This window comes from Panthera pardus, unplaced genomic scaffold, assembly GCF_024362965.1.
Source record: "Panthera pardus isolate Hobbes unplaced genomic scaffold, ASM2436296v1 HiC_scaffold_16, whole genome shotgun sequence".
Taxonomy (NCBI): Eukaryota; Metazoa; Chordata; class Mammalia; order Carnivora; family Felidae; genus Panthera; species Panthera pardus.
Window position 1 is genome coordinate 78,439,446 of NW_026526721.1, and position 20,043 is coordinate 78,459,488.

General features: G+C 41.2%; 1 protein-coding gene across 8 annotated transcripts in view; it reads right to left on the minus strand.

Annotated features, from left to right (window-relative positions):
* The window catches only part of LPP (LIM domain containing preferred translocation partner in lipoma), a 677,239-nt gene that overhangs the window by 237,914 nt on the left and 419,282 nt on the right, over positions 1-20,043 (minus strand). For 7 of the 8 annotated variants that reach the window (XM_019463484.2, XM_019463486.2, XM_019463485.2 and 4 more), the window contains one exon: positions 16,478-17,167. In XM_019463484.2, coding sequence (XP_019319029.2) covers positions 16,478-17,167 — 690 coding nt within the window. Of the gene's footprint in view, positions 1-16,477; positions 17,168-19,510; positions 19,642-20,043 lie in introns of those variants that run through there. The other variant, XM_053903549.1, reaches the window with a different exon arrangement.

A 20,043-nucleotide genomic window follows, 5' to 3' on the forward strand; every position in this document is an offset into this window, starting at 1 on the left:
AGACCAGACAAATCCCAGGCTGCTGAGAAGAATGCCCCTGCGAATGCAAATACAGACGCTGCGTCTGAAACAGGAGTAGGTAAAACCTTCATCCCTCACCCATGTCTGCAGTGTCCCCGACTATATAGTGTTCAATCTTTAAGTGGTCAGGTGCCACGAAAACATGTAGTGGTGTCACCCTGTATCTTTTTTGGCTAAGAAATTAAAATTGGACGTTTGTTTGTTTGTTTGTTTGTTTGTTTGTTTTAAACATGCAACTTTAGTTCTTCCCCAAAACTCATAAGTCTCAAGCCATTACTGCTTGCCCTACATTCCACTGCTTGCATAAAACTTTCCCTGCCACTGGAGAGAGGAAGTGGTGTCTCTATTGTATTCACTTCTCATTCAATAACCACCCCCCTCCTCTGCCCCTGGAGTGGAGGCTGGGAGTCTTGCTTCCGTACACAACAAAGAATCTGGAGGTACAACTCCATACCAATAAAGTGGCTTCATGTTTCTTAATATAAAAGTTCCTCTGTTGACAAATGAGAAAGTTTATGAGCCCATCTTTTCAATAGTTTTAAGGGAAACCGCAGAAGCACCAGAGCCTAACAAATCTTCCTGCATCCACTCTGATCTTACGCGGTGGCTGGGATTATCTTAAAACAAAACCAGACCCTACCGCTCCCTTGCTAAAAATGCTCCAGTGAATTTTCATTTCATTTAGGATCAACACAAACTCCTTATCGTGGCCCGTAAGATCTGGACCCTGCTTACCTCTCCCATCTCATTTTATTGCATTCTCTTCCACCGACTATGTTCCAGCCACATTGGCTGTCTCTCTATTCTTATAAATGTCACTTCAGAGGACTCATCCTTTCTGCTCTTTGCTTGGAATGGTCTGCATCCAGATCTTAGAAGATGTGGCTCCCTTACGTTATTCAGGTTTCAGCGCAAATGTCATCCTTTCAGTGAGTTTCCTAAGTTGGCTACCTAAATCAATCTCTACCTGGATATTAAAAATCCTTCTTTGGGGGCAGCTGGATGGCTCAGGTGATTAAGTGTCCGACTTCAACTCACATCATGATCTCATGGTTTATGAGTTCGAGCCCCGCATCAGGCTCTGCCCTGAAAGTGCAGAGGCTGCTTGGGATTCTCTTCTCTGCCCTCCCCTCACTTGTGGTCTCCCTCTCTCTCAAAATACATAAACTTAAAAAAATGCCTTCTTTTTATTTTATTCTGAGCAAGTGTCACTGCCTAAGATTATGTCTTATTCCTTATCTTTTGGGAAAAAATCGAATATAAGCTTTAAGAGGAAAGCAACGTTTTGTTTTTTTTTTTTTTAAGTTTTCTTAAATGTTTATTTATTTTTGAGGCAGGTAGGGAAAGAGGCAGAGATAGAGGGAGACACAGAATCTATAGCAGGCTCCAGGCGCTGAGCTGTTAGCACAGAGCCTGATGCGGGGCTCAAACTCACAAAAAGCGAGATCATGACCTGAGCCAAAGTCGGATGTTCAACTGACCGAGCCATCCAGGCACCCCAGGAGAAAAGAAATCTTAATCTCATTCTGTTTCTCACTCTAACCCCAGCACCAAAACAAAATGGGCAAGAAACAGTTTTCGATAAAGGAACAAATGATCAAATGAAGCCACGTGGTACTGTCCAATAAAACTGAGTTCTTCTGCTTTAACACTTAACTGTTTATATTCATGAAAGTTTATAAAAGAAAGCTTCTGGATTGGGAGAACTACTTAATCTCTGCAAGACTCGGTTTTTATCAGCAAAAGATAATAGTCCCTTTTAAAAGTGTTAGTGTTACTGAGAAGACTGTGTGTGTTAATTCATGGAAAGTGCTTAGCACAGTACCTGACATAAATGTTCAGTCACACAGCTTTAAAGTATTTAATAATCCCATCTGTCACTTAGGATTTTTGGTCTCCCTTCTGTAGCCTAAGCCCTTACAAATATTATAATGATCTCTTACGTAGGTGTGGTATCTTAGAGTCAAAAGTACCTCCACGTCTGTCACCATACATAACTTGCCTTGCAGTCTGAAATTCAAACTGAGGTTTGATTTCCAATCCCTAAGTCTTTCTACCACAATAGACAATACATGGTGAGGAAAGGAGGGGCAGGAAGCTTAGGTACAGGGAGGTGGGTAGAGTGGAAAGTATAAAATTTGGAACACTCGACTTAAAGTGGGCGTCATACGTTGGAGGACCTCAGAGCTTTGTACCCTTTCCCACATAATAGTACCCTGGATAAAAGGTTATCAGAATGATTCTGTGCCCAGCACTTACTCATTCATTGACCAATGCATCTCTTCCAGGATTTACTGCTTGCCAATCAATGTTCGCTACATAGCAGTTAACAAAACAGACAAAAATCTCTGCTCTTATGACACATTCTATGGGGAGAGAAAGAACACAGGATTAAAATATATCAATGTCAGCTGCTGATAAATATTACAGGGGAAAGTAAAGGTGAATAAGGGCATTTTAGGGCTGATATTTTTTAGGGGAGGTATTTTTTGTAGGGTGCTCAGAGAAGACTTCTCCAACAAAGCAGCATTTCAGTAAAGTCCTGCAGGAGGGAAGAGAACGAGCCATGTGGCTATCTGGGGAAAAGCATTCCAGGCAGAAGGTCAGCAAAACAAGTGCCCTGAAACACGAGTGTGCCTGCATAGAGGGTGGCTGGAGCGGGGTGAAGGAGGGAGGAATAGATGAGGTCAGAGCGCTGACAAGGGACAAACAGAGTCAGGCCTTGTAAGCACTAAGCCTGCTTGTCTCAAACAGAAGTCACAGAGCTGGGAAACTGCTGGAGCGTTCTGAGCATGAAAGTAAAATAACGACTGAAACAGGATCCCTTTGTGTCGAGAACAGGCTGACGTGGGACCAGGATGGGAAGGCCACAGCGGGAAGAGGCCACTGCAGTAACTCAGGCAAGGCAGGAGAGTGAATCCACCAGGGTCCTGGCAGGCAGGGGATGTGGGGAGAAGGGAGCAGATTTTAGACAGACTTTCAAGGGGGAGATGAAAGCATGTGCTGTGTGAGAGAAGGAGAAGAGTCCAAACAACTTTGTGTGTTAGGCCTGAGCTCCTACAAGAGCAGACCCGTCATGACTGAAAGGTCAACAACCATGTGTGGGAGGAGCAGGCTTGGGTGAGGGGGAAATCAAGAGGTAATATGCCCCTTAGTGATGAAAAAAGCTTCACTACACATAACACTGTGCCGGAAGGGACAGAGACAAGAGCAGTTCAAGTTGACCACAGCAAGACAGAAAACGATGATGATGTAGGCTGGGAAATTAACCTCACTAACTAAAACAGAGTGCATCTAAATGAAGATTAATCTACTGGTGATACAAGCTAAGATCTAAAGACTAGATGAGACTGGGAACACAGCTGAAATAAAAAAAAAAAAAACAGCAACAAAAACACACCTATTAAAAAAATACCACTTTAACAAGTTTGAGTAATAGGAAGTGTATGCAACTCCATGTCAATTCAATAACTCAAGTTATTTCACTTACTGATAGATTGATCAATTCATGCATGAGTGAGTTCCTGGTACATGCACCATACTATGTTAGGTACATAAAAACAAAACCGGGGATGCCTGGCTGGCTCAGTCAGTGGAGCGCGCAACCTTGACCTTAGGGTTGTGAGTTCGAGCTCCACGTCGGGTATAGAGATTACTTCAAAAAATAAAATCTTACAAAAAAAAGAAACAAAATCAAAATAGACACGATTCACACCCCTGAAGAACATAAATGTCTACTTGAAGAGACAGACCTATAAGGTAATTCAAATCCAATGGGATGTGGAGATGGGGAGAAATTGGAATGCTCATGCACTGGCTGGTGGAAAGGTGAAATGGTAGAATTCCTTTGGAAAGCAGTCCAGCTGCTTTTCAGAAGGTTCATCAGCGAGGTCACCACATAACCCCACAATTTCCACACTAGGTATATACCCATGAGAGCTGAAAACAATGCCCATATAAACATCTGTATCCAAATATAGATGGTAGCATTACTCATAATAGCCAAGGAAGAAAAGAAAACCAAGTATCCATCAACTGATGAAAGAACATATATAATGTATGTCTGTCCAATTTAACTTATTCAGCAATAACCAGGAATGAAGTACTCATAAGTATGACAACATGAATGAAACTTGAAAATATTATGCTAGGAATCCAATCACCACAGACTACCTATTGTTTGAATCCAAACATCCAGAAATTGCAAATCTACAGATATGGAAACTAGATCAGTAGCTACCTAGGTCTGGAGGGTTTGAGGAAAATGGGGAGTGTTGATAAGTACTTGGTTTCGGGCTGCCTCAGTGGCTCAGTCAGTTAAGCCTCTGACTCTTGGTTTCAGCTCAGGTCATGATCTTGTGGTTGTGAGACTGAGCCCCATGTCGGACTCTGTGCTGGCAGTGTGGAGCTGCTTGGGATTCTCTCTCTCCCTCTCTCTCTGCCCCGATCCCACTCGTGCTCAATACATACATACATACGTACGTACGCACATAAATAAATAAATGCACTTGGATTCTTTCCGGGGTGAGGAGACTGTGATGATGGTTGCACAATTTGGTGAATATAGTAAAAATATTGGATCAAACTGTACATTTTCAGTGGATTAATTCTACTGTATGTGAATTCTATCTCAATAAAGTTATTATACATTTAAAATACCTACTAAGATGCATGTTACAGTCAAGGAAGAAGAAAAATGTTATGAGAAAATTCAGAGGAATGACAATAATGTGTGGGGATTAGGTGAATGGTCAAGCTTCTCCAAGAGTCAATAATGGAGATAGATCTTGAAGGCTCAGTAGAAGTTTAGCAGGTGGGGAACAACAGGAGGGATGTAGAATCCATTCTGCCACATAGCTGCATAAATTTTGGTTTCGATATTTAATTCTTTCCTTCCCTGAAATTACCACCAACTATTGCAACAGCTTCCAGCTCAAGAGTCTAGATCTACTGGGTCAGGAAGAATAGTTGAGAAATATTCAAGAAGTTTCCATGATAATCTAAATATTGCAAAGCCCTTCCCATATTTTGGTAAGATGTCAGTTAACTTTTTCTGTAAAGGACCATGCAGTAAATGTTTTGGGCTTTGAAGACTATACACCCTCTGTTGCAACTCTCAACTCTTCCACTGCAGTGTGAAAGCAGTCGTAGGTAATACATTAACAAGTGGATGTGGCTGTATTCCAATACAACATGATCTAGAAAACAAGGTGGTGTGTGAGATTCAGCCCATGGGCTGCAGTTTGCTGGGTCCTGGTCCATATCCCCCAGCCTGCCTTCCTGAACTCTCTTCCAGTTCTCTGCTGGTCACTAGAAATTTTCCTGCCTCTGCAGGGATCACCAGCATCAGTTATTTCCCAGAAGGCCTGCTTAATTAATACTCCGTTGTTCTTTTGAACGGGATGGGTAGCAGGATTGAAAACTTGGTTTCCTCTGGTAAAAAATTATGAGTATCATAATAGCAACTATCCCAATTTTTGTTAAAGATGGCGAGTACACAGCCACGAGTAACGTGTAATATCTAACAGATCCATGATGACTGCAACTAGCGTTCTTACATTCTCTTTGTCTACATTTTGCACAATAATCCCTAAAGACACATCAAAAATAAACATGGTGTCTATGGTTGGGGAGATATAAATACACCATATATTTATGAAGACTGAATAAAAGGGGATCTATTATCTTGAACTTAGATTAGGATATTGTTTCAACTCCATAAATCTTCATATAATGTTGACTGAATCGTGGGTTTCAAATAATGTTGAATATATGTTATGTCTCAGAAACACAACTTTAAAGATGTACTCTCCAAACTCTTGGGCCCAAGGGGTATTTGATATTTGGATAACTACTATGAACGAACACATGTAAACATAGACAGCTATAAATGGAGGCAAGTGGTATGGAGTGAAAGAATTCTGGGCTAGCAGTCAGAAGACCTATGTTCTTTCTCACCCTACTTCTGGCATTTGGTACTAGTGGGATACCAGGCCAGTTGCCTTTGGACATGATAAAGAGTTTTCCGCACATATAAAAGTGTTTGATAAATTTTATAAGGGGTTATAAAAATGTTATGTGTTATTACTATATACTTCAAAATGATATTTTAAGTAAGTCGCCTTCTGAAATAAACCAGATTTACTTTCTGAAGACTTTTCACTGAATTCCAAGGATGAAATAAAGCAAACACTATGTTATTTGCCAAGAGTATACTAAAAGTTGAGTTTTCCATATTCTAGAAAATCAAAGAGCTAAAATAAGTAAATCTTTATTACTGGGACAATGGCACTTAAGGAAAGTCAGTTATTTGACTTTCAGTATGGTATATTTCCTAATATTCTGTGTGTAAAGTCTTTCAAAGTTTTTCTACTTACCATAATAATTATACATCAATAATGGTCAAACTTATTGGTTTGCTGGGGAAGAGAACTATAGTCTCTATTCTGAAACAGGACAGTATGAGTGTCTGTGGCTGGCCAAGAAAGAAATGAGATTTCTGGAGAGACATTATCAATTGGTTGGGTAGTTATTTTACTGTAGAACTGAAACAGAACAAAGATAAAACTCTGTAAATTAAAGTGAGTTCTCTTGGCTCTGTAAATGTAAAAATTACATATTGTTAAAATCATTTGTTTAAAACGATGTATTTAATTTTCCAAAAAGATTAGGGACCTGGGATATCTCTAAACATCTAAATCTCTGAAAAAAAGAGGATTAGCAAAATGAACAGTATTCACAGACATATCTAAGTATGTGAGGACATCCATCCTGATTATAAATTTTAAAAACAGGGGAAGAAAAAATGATGGAGTGAGTCAAATCATATAGACCCTAAGAACAAGTCTTTCCACAGGAGGAACAACTATGAGACAGAAAAAAGAACACTAGAAGGGTAGCCATTTTCTATTACTATTTTTTATGTTTATTTGTGAGAGAGTGTGTGCACACATGCATGCCCAAGGTGGGGGAGGGGCAAAGGGAGGGAGACAGAGGATCTGAATCAGGCTCTGCAATGACAGCAGAGAGCCTGACACAGGGCTCCAACTGAAGAACCCTGAGATCATGACCTGAGCCAAAGTAGGAAGCTTAACAGACTGAGCCACCCAGGCGCCCCAGTCATTCTCTATTATTAAAAGAACTTACAACAGTGATGGGGAGGTCTAAGGTTAGGTGTAAGTAAGCTCCTTTTGGCAATAACTGTCACACCTTTTAAAGTTCCTTTATACTTCCGATCTCACCTGTCTTGAGTCAATGCAGAGGGACTGTGGTATAAGAAAAGAACATTAGTTTTCACTCAGATGTGGCACTTACTAATTGAATAACTAACTCTTCAAATCACTGTAATGTTTCGTGTCAGTTTCCTCATGTGTAAATTTAAGGAGTTATCAATAATTCTGAAGGTGACTTCTATGTCTGACAGTTTCAACAGGCTAATCTAGAGAGGTGAAGTGTAAAGGTTTATTATTTTTTTCCACTTTACATTCTTCAAATTTGTGAGAAACTATTTTGTCAACCAAAAAGCACATCTTCCAAATATAGGAAGGTGATGGATAGACTCCTGCAATACAGGAAAATAAACAGCTGAATCAACAATTTATTTGAAGAGGAAATGATCAGGTAGAAAAGCTTAAGGAGTCTTAAACAAGCTTGCAAAACTGCTAAATTTAACGAAGCCATATGACACAAGGCCAATAAAAAAACAAGTCTATATACTAACAGCCAACAACTGCAAATTGAAATTTTTAAAAGTACCATTTACAACAGCATTCAGAATGTGAAATACTTAGGGATAATTTAGCAAAAAATGTAATACATTGTTGAGAGAAATTAATAAGTGCATAAATAAAATGAGAGCTATACCATGCTCATGGGTTGGAAAATAACACTGTTACAGTATAAGCTCCTTTCAAATTGATCTATATATTCAAAAAAATCTGAACCAAAATCACCTCAGGCTATTTGTGGAAACTGGCAATCTAATGTTAAAATTTATATGGAAATGAAAAGGACTTAGAATAATCAAACACTTCTGAAAGGAGCTTTCACAGTCTCGTTACAAAGTCTACTGGAAAAGTCAGCAATAAAGGTAGTGTGGCATTGTCTTAAGGATATATAAGTTAGTGGAATGGAATATAAGAGTCCACATGAAGCCACACGTGTATTGCCAACTGACTTTTGTCAAACATATCTAGGTCATTCAATGGAAGGAAAGACTTTTCAACAAATCATGCTGAGAAAACTGAAGCCAATGGGGGAAAATGAACTTTAAGCTTTATCTCACACAATACACAAAAATTAATGTGGAGTGAATTATAGCCCTAAATTTACCTGTAAAACATCTAAACGACAAGCCTAAAATAAAATCTTTGTGACTACGAGGAGGCAAAAATACCTAAGGGAAAAAATAGCAGCACCGACTATAGAAGGATAAAAACATAAACTGAACTTGATCAAAATTAAACACTCTTGCTCTTCAGAAAACAACATTAAGGAAATGAAAAGTCAAGTCATAGACCAGGAAGAAATATTGGCAAGGCATATATCAAAGGGCTCTTATTCAGAATACACAAGGTACTCTTACAACTCTCAATAAAAAGAGAGAATTCAATTAAAAAATAGGCCAAGAATTTGATGACATTTCACAAAAGAAGATAAAGGATGGCCAAAGAAGCGCATAAATAATTAACACTCACATCATTAGTCACAAGGAAAATGTAAATATAAAGTACAATTAGATATAGCTATAAAGTCTGAAAATAGCTACAATTAAGCAACCACATGTTGCTAGGCTTGAGGAGCAGCTGGAACTCTCCTACATCACTGATGAGAAAGTACAATTTAAGAAAACAGTTTGGCAGTGTCTTATGAAGTTAAATAGTTGACTACCTGCCTCAGAAATCCCAGTTTTGGGTATCTCACAAAAAGAATAGGGGCACCAGGGTGGCTCAGTCGGTTAAGCTTCCCACTTGGGCCTAGGTCATGGTCTCACCATTCCCGAGTTCGAGCCCCGTGTAGGGCTGTGTGCTTGCTGACAGCTCAGAGCCTGAAGCCTGCTTCTGATTCTGTGTCTCCTTCTCTCTCTTCCCCTCCCCCACTCTGCTCTGTCTCTATCTCTCAAAAATAAATAATCATAAAAAAAGAATAAAAACTATGTCCATACAAGGACTTGTACATGGATGTTCATAGCAGCCTTATTCGTAATTCAAAATGAAATTAAAAAAATGACCCCCAGGGGCGCCTGGGTGGCTCAGTCGGTTGGGCGTCCAACTTCGGCTCAGGTCATGATCTCGCGGTCCGTGAGTTCGAGCCCCGCATTGGGCTCTGGGCTGACAGCTTAGAGCCTGGAGCCTGTTTCGGATTCTGTGTCTCCCTCTCTCTCTGACCCTCACCTGCTCATGCTCTGTCTCTATCTGACTCAAAAATAAATAAATGTTAAAAAAAAATTTAAAAAAAATGACCCCCAAAAAGTGAATGGATAAACAAAATGTAGTATGTTCATGCCATGGAACACTGCTTAGCAATCAAACTAAATGACTACTGATATGCACAACAACATAAAGAAATCTCAAAAAAATATAGTGAGTAAATGAAGACCTGACACAAGGGTGCCCGCTCTGATATGATCCCATTTATATGGAATTCTGGAAAGGATGAAAATAACCTACGTTCAAAAGCAGGATGGTTGCTTGGGACTGAAGTTAAAGGGGACTGAAGGCAGCAGGGCATGAGGGAGGGAGCTCTGTGAGGTAGCTGAAATGTTCTTTAGATTGTTGGTATTTGTATGGGTACATACCTGTGTCCAAGGTGCACTGTTACATGCATTTAGAAACACACATTTTATTGTCTGTAAACGAAACCTCTGAAAGCTGATTAAAGAATATGAATCAACAAGTCCATGGACACTTGGCAAGCAGGGGACTAAAAAAGACTGTGTACGTAGCAGCATCCATGTACACATGCATAGTCCAAGAGGAATGTAAAATATCAGCACCACAGTGAACATGAGAATCTATCCAGCTACTCTGGATACTGAGTTGCTGACATGACAATGCTTGTATTACTGAGGTCACCTAATATGATCTGGTGGGGTAGGTTTGGGTTCTGACATTTTGCTGAATAGCCTGTTAAGTTCTAAGGCAGGGCTTCCTCATTTTAGTAGGGCATGAGAAGTTTCTTGATGCTTCTTTATTAAACAAGAATGTGCTAAGAACTGTGTTAGTTACTCTGGAAGAGACAGGGTTGTTCAGATAGGGTTGTTCACCATCTCTATCCCCTAAATCAGAGAGTTCAGGACATGCTGGGGCCCAGTTTAGTGGAAGATTGATACATGCAAGACTCTAGTAGAGTAAGAGTGGGAAAACTTCACAGGAGAGGGTGAAATACTGCACGACTTGATTTTACAAAGAGAAGGCATCGTAAGAGAGATGGGCACTTCAGCTCGGTCTTAATGGATCACATGAGATGCACAAGTATTTCATCTATCTGGCGGAAGGTCTGAGAAGGCATTGAGGGAAGGAGCTCTACGAGGAAAGCTATAGAGATGAGAAATAACTAGGAATGTAAGTTCTCAGTTGGAAGTCAGGATGTTTCAAGGGGGAGATAAACTTGGAAATCCAGACTGGGTTTCAATTCATTCCATAATGGGCTGGGAAATTTGGAAAGTTTTTTTTTTTTTTTTTTTTTTTTAATGGCAATTAATGACCAGGGCAGAGCTGTAGGGTAGAAAGATTAATCTGATAATATGTATAGGAGGGACGGGTGTGGAGAGAGACCAGAGGTGGAGACACCCAATAGGAGGCCATTTCAATAACTCAGTTGAGAAATTAGGACACCTGAACTAGGAGTCGCAAGGATATTTACTTAAGAAACCAGATTTGAGAGACAGTGCGGTAGAAACAGCAGGACAAGTTATATGTATGTGATGTGGAAGAGGAATTACAGTCCTAGGGCCCTAAGCCTGGATGCCCAGCAGGGAATTAGCCGGTGCTTCCCCTCCGTTTGATGGTCTCATGGCCACAACAGCTCTCTCTCTCTCTCTCTCCCTCTACCACAACAGCTGAAGCCCATTTACATGTCTGACAGTGAGTAGGGCCATGGTGGCGCCATGTCCAGTGGCTGTTGATGCGGATGTTTGATGCTCCCACTATCCAAACACCAAAGCATGCTGACATGCATGGCTTCCCCGGGGGAAAGTATGAGGACAATATTCAGAAGGTTGGAATCATGGCTCCCGTGAATTTGCCAGATGACCTTCACAGAGTGACTCTCGGTACTGATCTTCTGAACCCCTGTGAATTGTGTAGGGGTCCACAAAGCACTTTGGGAACTGGAACACCCCGTATAGAGGGGGATTACTAATATTCTTGTCCTCATCTTTAGATGTACAGGTATTGGCACCTGTCCGGAGGCATCTCTCTGCATTCATCCCTCTCCCCACCCTAACTATCTCCTCTTTTTGCTTCTCTGATCCTGGAATTGAGAGCGATTTTGCACAAGGATTACCATAAAGATAGTTTTTTTCCAAAATGCCACCAATTCCTTGCAATATACCCAATATGTACATCCATCTCCTAAAGTTAAACATTTTGATAGTACTGGAATGTTTGAAATACTACCATGTCAACATTCTCAAACATTTCCTGAAACTTAACAAATTACAGGACCCTTTACCGCTGACCCCAGGAGTTCACTCCCTCTGTTCTCTTCTCCGTACCGTTAAATATTCCCCAGATCCTTTTGGATGTTAAATGAAGAGCAGTGATCAGCTCTGACTCTGGATAAGAAAAACTCTGCATTGGATTTATTGAAAAGTGGTTTGCCGATCTCCACACTCTCACCATGGTGAAGGGTTTTCCAAGGAGATGTCAATACTAGATGATTGCCGAATTTAACCTAACCCCCACACTAGGTGGGCCCTCACAGCTTTCCTGGGATGCATAGCACCGGTGCCTTTCACACACTGTGGGACAAACAGCGTCTCTTTTACAAAGTTGAGACTGACGAGGGTTAGATTTATGACAAGGAAGTGGGTATAAAAATGATCTACCCTCAGGTCACCGTGCACCCAAGAGTAATGACTGGCCTCCAGGTCCTGGTTCTAGGGCTTTCAAGCTGCCCAACCTTAATCTGAACGCTGGAGAAAACGCACATTCTGTCTCACTGGCATGTGAAGACAACGCACATAGGATGAGAGTTCTGGGAACTCCATAGTAGCTAGCAGATACGAGCTTTTATAAAAGAGCCAAAAGAAAAGATTCCACTGTGCCTTTAAGAGTGTTTCTAGTGGGAAAGGAATATTTCTCTCTCATAAAGCCTTGCTTATAACAATATTTTTCAAGGAACTCAGCTCAGATGGTCCAGGAAGCGCATTATGGTCTACTGTAGCATGCAAATTCACTGCTCAGCACATTATGGGAACATAAATATCATGATCCCCACACTCCGCAGGTTTTCATGTGGCCTCCTTCCTTCCTTCCTTCTCTTCTTCCTTGCCTTTCCTTTCCTTTTCCTTCTGCTTTCTCCTTCTCTTCTTTCCCTCTTCATTTATATTGTAAGGAAATTATAGCAGCTCATCTCAAATAGAGGAGAGATTTCTTTCTTTCACTTAAAACGAAACAAAACAAAACAACGTCTTCCTTAATGGGCTCAATGTCAAATTCCTCAGAACTTCTGAATGTAACAAAAGAGAATTGTTCTAAGGTACGAAGGTATTTTTTCCACCAGTGACTTAAAAAACTGGAAATAAACGAAAGCCAGGGAAAAGCTGAATAGTCCTCACTTGGCAATTATTCAGCCCTTGGAAATTTCCAAGCCCTCTGCAATCATTAATTAATTAGTGAAGATGATGTTCCACTTTACTGAGGCTGGGAGCGTGACATAAAGAGGTCTAGAGGCTTTCCCCAAGCTGAAAGAGGAATGTCAAGGGAAGAACTGAAATGAGAATTAGAAGCTCATTTCTCAAGCCAGTAGTCACATCACTAAGCCAAGTGGAGTCAATATTGGGACAATAAGGTCCTCTGTGCACAGGTGCAGTTGAATACAGCAGTGTTCTGCTCAAAGACCAACTGTGGAAAAGCCCACCCCTTCATCCACCAGTGCCCCACAACACACACAGGAAATTTCTGTAGCTTCATCAGCCTCTTTCCCCTTTCCTAAAACACAGACAGATGGCTAAATATCAACCTCCAACCACTCTCCTCTATAATCGCAGCAAAAATCCATGATTTAATTTTCATGATTGAAAGGCACAATATGATGTCAAAAACACATGACACTGTTGAAAATAAATATTTCCAAGAAAATTTTTAATGACATGAAATTCACTGATATCCAGAATCCGTAATAATGTAGACCACCTCGAATAATTACCTTCTCCCATAAGAAGGAAAGTGAAATGTCATGCTTTTGGGGGAGTGGAGAATCAAAGTTCACTCCAAGAGCCTGAACAGGTTGCTGAGGGCAGATCAAACATTAGTGATGATGCGGCTCTGCCTGACACCTTAGATCCAGGTCTTGCACTGGGTCCTACACCCATTCCCCCTACACCAATGGATTGGTTCCAAATGTTGAACAGGCACTATCTAGATAGCACCTCATGACATGATAGGTAAATAGGAAACTCGAAGACTGGCTCAGCACTTCTCAGCAGATGATTCCCTCCACCAGATACACTTTTGCTCTGTTTCATGTCTGCTTCCCCCCGTGGGGTGATGGGATCCTTAAACAACTCAGGGCCCACCTCTTTCCCTCAGGAACATCAGTCAGGATGCTCTGGGTGAGGAAAAACTGCATGCATAGCTGAACTTACATGGTGAAGACAACTGTCCCAACCTACACTTTTAATCTTCCATAGGAGAATTTGTTTCAGTTGTACCAAAAGCAAGGGAAAGTTCAATAACCCCATTTTGTTCTGAATGGGTGTTTTCAGGTCCAGGAACGACCACTGCAGACATGCTGTAATGTTAACAAAGGGCAAGCCTATCCAGTGTGGCTATTCTTGACAAACTTTATTTAAAAGCAAAACAATAGGGGCACCTGGGTGGCTCAGTTGATTGAGTATCCAACTTCCACTCAGGTCATGATCTCGCAGTTTGTGAGTTCGAGTCCCACATCGGGCTGTATGCTGACAGCTCAGAGCCTGGAGCCTGCTTCGGATTCTGTTTCTCTCTCTCTCCCCTGCTCATGCTCTCTCTCTCGCTCAAAAATAAATAAACATTAATTTTTTAAAAATTAATGCAAAACAAGGGGCACCTGGGTGGCTCAGTCAGTTGAGTGGCTGATTTCAACCCAGGTCATAATATCATGGTTTGTGAGTTTGACCCCCATGTAAGGCTTTGCACTGACAGTACAGAGCCTGCTTGGGATTTTCTGTCTCCCTCTCTCTCTGCGCCTCCACTGCTTGCTCTCTTTCTGTAAAAAATATAAACTTTAAAAAATAAAAACAAAACAAAAACAAACAAAACAAAACACCCTTAATAACATTTATTTTCTTTTTTTTTTAAATTTTTTTTTAACATTTATTGATTTTTGAGACAGAGAGAGACAGAAGATGAACGGGGAAGGGTCAGAGAGAGGGGGACACAGAATCTGAAACAGGCTCCAGGCTCCGAGCTGTCAGCACAGAGCCCGATGCAGGGCTCGAACTCACGGACCGTGAGATCATGACCCGAGCCAAAGTCGGACGCCCAACCGACTGAGCCACCCAGGCGCCCCTGGGGGTCATTTTTTTAATTTCATTTTGAATTACGAATAAGGCATTTATTTTCATGGAGGGAGTTTGAAAAGAAAGGCCTCCCAAGAGTAATGTTTCGAACACTTAACATTTTAACTTGGAATCTTTATGTTGAGAATGACCATGGCTGGTCCACTTTTGTGTAATGAGCATTCATAAGGTTACCGGGTGCCTCCAGATACTCACAGGCCCCCCTGGGAAGGGTTCTTTTCCTCTAAAGAACCTAAAATTCTTTTGGAGCACCATTAATAGAGCAGATGTTTTCATGTGAGAATCAGGGTTTAGTAAACATCTTACCTAGAGAGTAAGGATCTGACAGATTTTTGTCATAATGGTGAAAATGTGAACAGGTATATCTGGAAACTGACAATCTTGAATGGGTAAAGGATTATACACACACACAGATACACACATGTGCTTACACACACACACACACACACACACACACACACACACACACACACTTCTATAATCCATCTCAACAATTACAATTCAACGTGTAGCTAATCAAGGGCTCTACAGTTTCTTTTTTTTTAATGTTTATTTATTTATTTTGAGAGAGAGAGAGAGAGAGAGAGAGAGGCAGAGAAAGAATCTTGCATTGTCAGCACAGAGCCCTACATGGGTTTCGATCCCACAAACTGTGAGATCATGACCTGAGGCGAAATCAAGAGTCAGACACTTAACTGACTGAGCCACCCAGGTGCCCCAAGGGCTCTCCAGTTTTTGATTTCTCACAGCTCTAACCAAAAGGGTGGGCTCAGTTCCAACCAATAACTGGAGATTAGCTTGGTTTCTCCATTGCCTCCCTTGCAAGTAATTCTCCTTGGATCCTCTTGTCAGGGTGGGAAGAAACATCATCATGTTGGTTCTAGTACTCATGGAAAGTCCAAGTTGTAGGTGAAGAGGTATGTGTAGTATTATGTCTTAACTATTCACAGGAAGTAACGATGCATTGACTTAAAAGCATATATGCTTGCAATTAAATCAAACCAAAAAAAAAGATAACTGTCATAAAGGATTTTTAAAAGTTTCTGAACACAGTTAAGGCCCACAGACTAAGATTCTTCCTGGAGGATCAGTAATGGGGATAAATAAGAGGTAATAAACAAGTTCCATAATACTGCAGCCCCCTTCACCTCACCTACCAAGGGGCCCTTGGCCACTTGTTCTGTCTCAGCAGCCCTAGGCTTGTTTGCCCTAAGCAGAACCCAGAGTGCCAACTTTGCTTGGGTTCTGAGCGTCTTTACATGAGCCTCATGTGGCCCTGTACATCTCTTACCTACAAATATGGGGACCTCCTGTCCCCACTAAGGTACAAGATGCTGCATATCTGTTTAGAGTCCAAGCACATGCAACAGCTAAGCGTGAGGAAGTTTCTGACCCACAGAGGGGCGCTTTGACCAACAGGAGACAAGAGCTGGAAGATAAACTATTTTCCCATCCTCTCCCTGAACAGATTGTCCTGATCTGCTCATACGGTCTTTTGCAAGATGATCCTTCAAGATTGAACAATTGGCTGTACTGGATATTAAACAGTAGCCATATGATCCCACACGTAGGATCTCTGCCTTTTCCTGCTTCACTCACGCTCACCTGGGACTGTACTTTCTAATGACATAAAAGGAGCACATACACTTTTGCCTTAGGCTCTGCTTTCTGGGGAAGTCAGGCCAAGATACACACTCCTTCAGCCCATCACTATGTTAATGAGTTCCCTACCTTTTGTTGCAGTGGCGGTGCGCAGGGCACTGAAACAGGATCTGTGATATAGGTCTTCTTGGGCCCAGTAACTGGATACATCCCGGCTGGGTTCTGGTTTCCTGTTCCAGAAGGAGTATACCCTTGTTCCCGCTTCCACGTATTCGGATGCCCTTGTTGACCGTAAGCTAGATCAGAGTCATTTTTGCCCCCATAGCCAGGCCCTGATGGGCAATAGGCTTCATAATAGCGTCCTTGGTTGGGGGCATACCCATATCCAGGCTCCGGTTGAAGTCCTGGTGGTGGAATATATGCATAGTCCATGCCCCCCCGTGTTGAAGGAGGTGGGCACTGCCCAGAGATAGAAACTGGTTGAGTGTTATAGCCCTGGGGTCCTGGGCCTGCGCCATAAAATTGTCCTGAAGAAGGAGCAGCCATGTAATGAGAGCTGGGCTGGGCTGACTTCACCTGCACGTTGAAGGTAGGCCTTGAAGGGGTGGACGCCGTAGCATAGGAGGCGGGGACTGGTTGAGGCTGGGGTTTTAGTGTTCCAATTGGTGCCACAGGGATGGGTCCTGCCTGGGGTGCAGGCTGTGGTTTCAATGTAGACTTTTTGGTTGCTGTTAGAGGGGGTTGGTTTGGTATTACCATTCTTTTATGTCCTGTGACAGGGGTAGAGACTGGAGGAGAGGCAGTCGAACTAGTAGAGCCCTAAAGGGGGAAAGAGAAAAATAAAAATAAAAAAGATAAAGATTACTGCCAGTGAAAAATGAAAACACATAAAGGAACAAATATTAGTAACTACTATTCTTATTTTGTATCAACTCTTATATGGTTCCTGCCTTCTTTTTTTTTTTATTTTTTTTAATGTTTATTTATTTTTGAGACAGGGAGAGACAGCATGAATGGGGGAGGGTCAGAGAGAGAGGGAGACACAGAATCCGAAACAGGCTCCAGGCTGTGAGCGGTCAGCACAGAGCCCGACGCGGGGCTCGAACTCATGGACCGCGAGATCATGACCTGAGCCAAAGTCGGACGCTTAACCGACTGAGCCACCCAGGCGCCCCTATGGTTCCTGCCTTCTAAGAATTCACAAACCAACATAAAAATCATGCGCACTTTTGTGTACTAGTAATGAACAATCTGGAAAAAAATTAATGATTCCATTTACAATTACATCAAAAAGAAACAAAAATACTTAAGAATAAACTTAAGCAAAAAGGGCAAAAGACTTACATACACTAAAACGTACAAATGCTGCTGCTGAAAAAAATCGAAGGCATAAATATATATAAGACATCCTGTGTTCATGGATTGGAAGACTTATGCATATATATAATACTGAAAGCACTAGCAATAATAAACTAAGCTAAACAATGCTATCTCAATCAGATCAGATTACCAAAGATATAGTCAACATACAGCAAAAAGGAGGTACTAGAGAAAGAACAGGAGGACTGGGCAAGGGTACGAAAAAAAAACAAGTAAATCAAACAGGGGTGTTGAAAGAAACAAACACTCCCAGAAGAACCAAAAAGATGCTAAATTTTAGAACAAAGATTCCTATCAAAGAGTGATTTACCAAAGATAACCCAAATGTAGACTGTTCCTCCTTTTCTAACTTCCTGATTTCCATTGCATTCATTCATTCAATTCAGAAATACTTACTGAATATCTTAAGAATGTTTAAGGACACAAAGATTGGAAGATCTCACTGCCAAACTATGAGAAGTCTTGGTTAGGCTGGGGATAAGTAAAGGCTCAGAGAAAGCTTGGAGATTCAAACATCTGTCCTTAGGCATTAGTCTACTATGGATCTGGAAATATGTCAATGACAGAATGTTTTAATTTTGCTCTGAGTTACTATGATTAGATTTGCTGATACAACAAATGAATGACCACACCCTGATTTTGCTGTTTATTAATTTCCAAGAGAATTCACATATTCTTAGGAAGAGGGGATGTGAGGCCTTATGTTACTCTAATGTCATTTACCCACACCAAGTCACTAGAGATATATAGCTGTGGGAAAGATGCCGCTAACTGCTTCTTCATACCTACTCCCCTTCTTCACTACTCAAAGAATTTCTATTTTATTTAGGGTGACAATGTCCTCACTTAAAATACTTCTCTAGACTACAACCAGAGATAGAACGTTGCCACGGGACACAGTTCTGGCCAATGAGACATATGCTAAACATTTTAGGGAAAACAAAAATTCTCCTGATAGAAGCATCACCCCTACCTACCTTGCCAGTTTCTTCTTTCCTGCCTGGTTGGTGGATGTGGGGCTGTAGATGGTACAGCTATCTTGCCCCCACCATAAGATGCAAGTCTATCAACTCAGATATATATAGCTTTCTGATGATCTACACTGATCCAGAGATAAAGATTAAAACACTCCCAGAGATATTTGGTTGACATACAGTAATTCTCAATGGAGAGAAAATCACCTCCTGATCAGGGACGTTTGGTAATGAGTGGGGATAATCTTATTGTCACAGTGACGGGGATGTTATCATCATTGCATGGGCAGAAAGCAAAACACATCACTGTCAAACCCAAGATGGCAACAGCATCCCAAAGAAAGTGACAGACTCTTGGGCTACATTTCTTCTGTCAACCTACCTGTGAAGTTCCCAGATGTGAGCCAAGGAGGCCACAGGTCCTCTCTAGCATCTCTCCTCTACAACACTCTCTACTTCTTGATCCAAATAACCCTTCTCCCCTTGGTCCCTTTGATCCTAGAGCACATGAAAGCTCTGACTCTGATGGCTCCAGATGCTCGCTCTGTCCCTAAACACTTCTCTATACCCAAATGCCTGTGTACGCGATGCATTTATAAATCAGCGTGTTATCATTTTTGTTGGGATTCTGACAGTTACAGCTCTCTTTCCCACATTTTATTGGTCTCAATTTATATTTGTCTACTTTCCTAAAGAATTCATAATTCTAGATTTAGTTCTTTAAGTTACAGGAGGCTGTTAAATACAGTTATCTTTTTTTTCCCCCTTATCTGATACTAGCCTCTCAGAGGACAAACTTGCCATTTACTTTTGTAATTGAAGCAACCTTAGTAATCTTGTCTTGGCAGAGTAGCTTTTCCCTTCTTTATGAAGATGGCTCCAACAGTACTCAAGAGAAAGAAATTCCATTTCTTTAGTAAGCAATTTATTAAGAAATACATCCTGAAGAAATTCCTAAATACACACACAGTTAATTAAGATCCTGACATTCTGTAGTAAAGAGCATGGGAGAGTCAGTTTGAACCTAAAAAAAAAAAAAGGTAAGGTCAGTTTTTTTTTCCAGTCAACCATGTCAGTCTTAAAAAAAATGTCAGCATAGATGGAATTGAATGTAAGAAGGAATAAAGCTTTTCTTTTCTTTGATGACTCAAGATCAGCAGAAACCCAGAGTTCCTATTTTGAACACTTTACAAACCCAACTATAAATGGAGACAGTGACTGAGCAACTGGGCTAATGACAGGCGTACTCTGTGCTGCAGCTGTAGAGAAGTCTGTCCCCAGAGCAGATCCTGCAGAAATCACAGATTTTGGAAATGAAAGCCAATCACAATGATAAAGTAA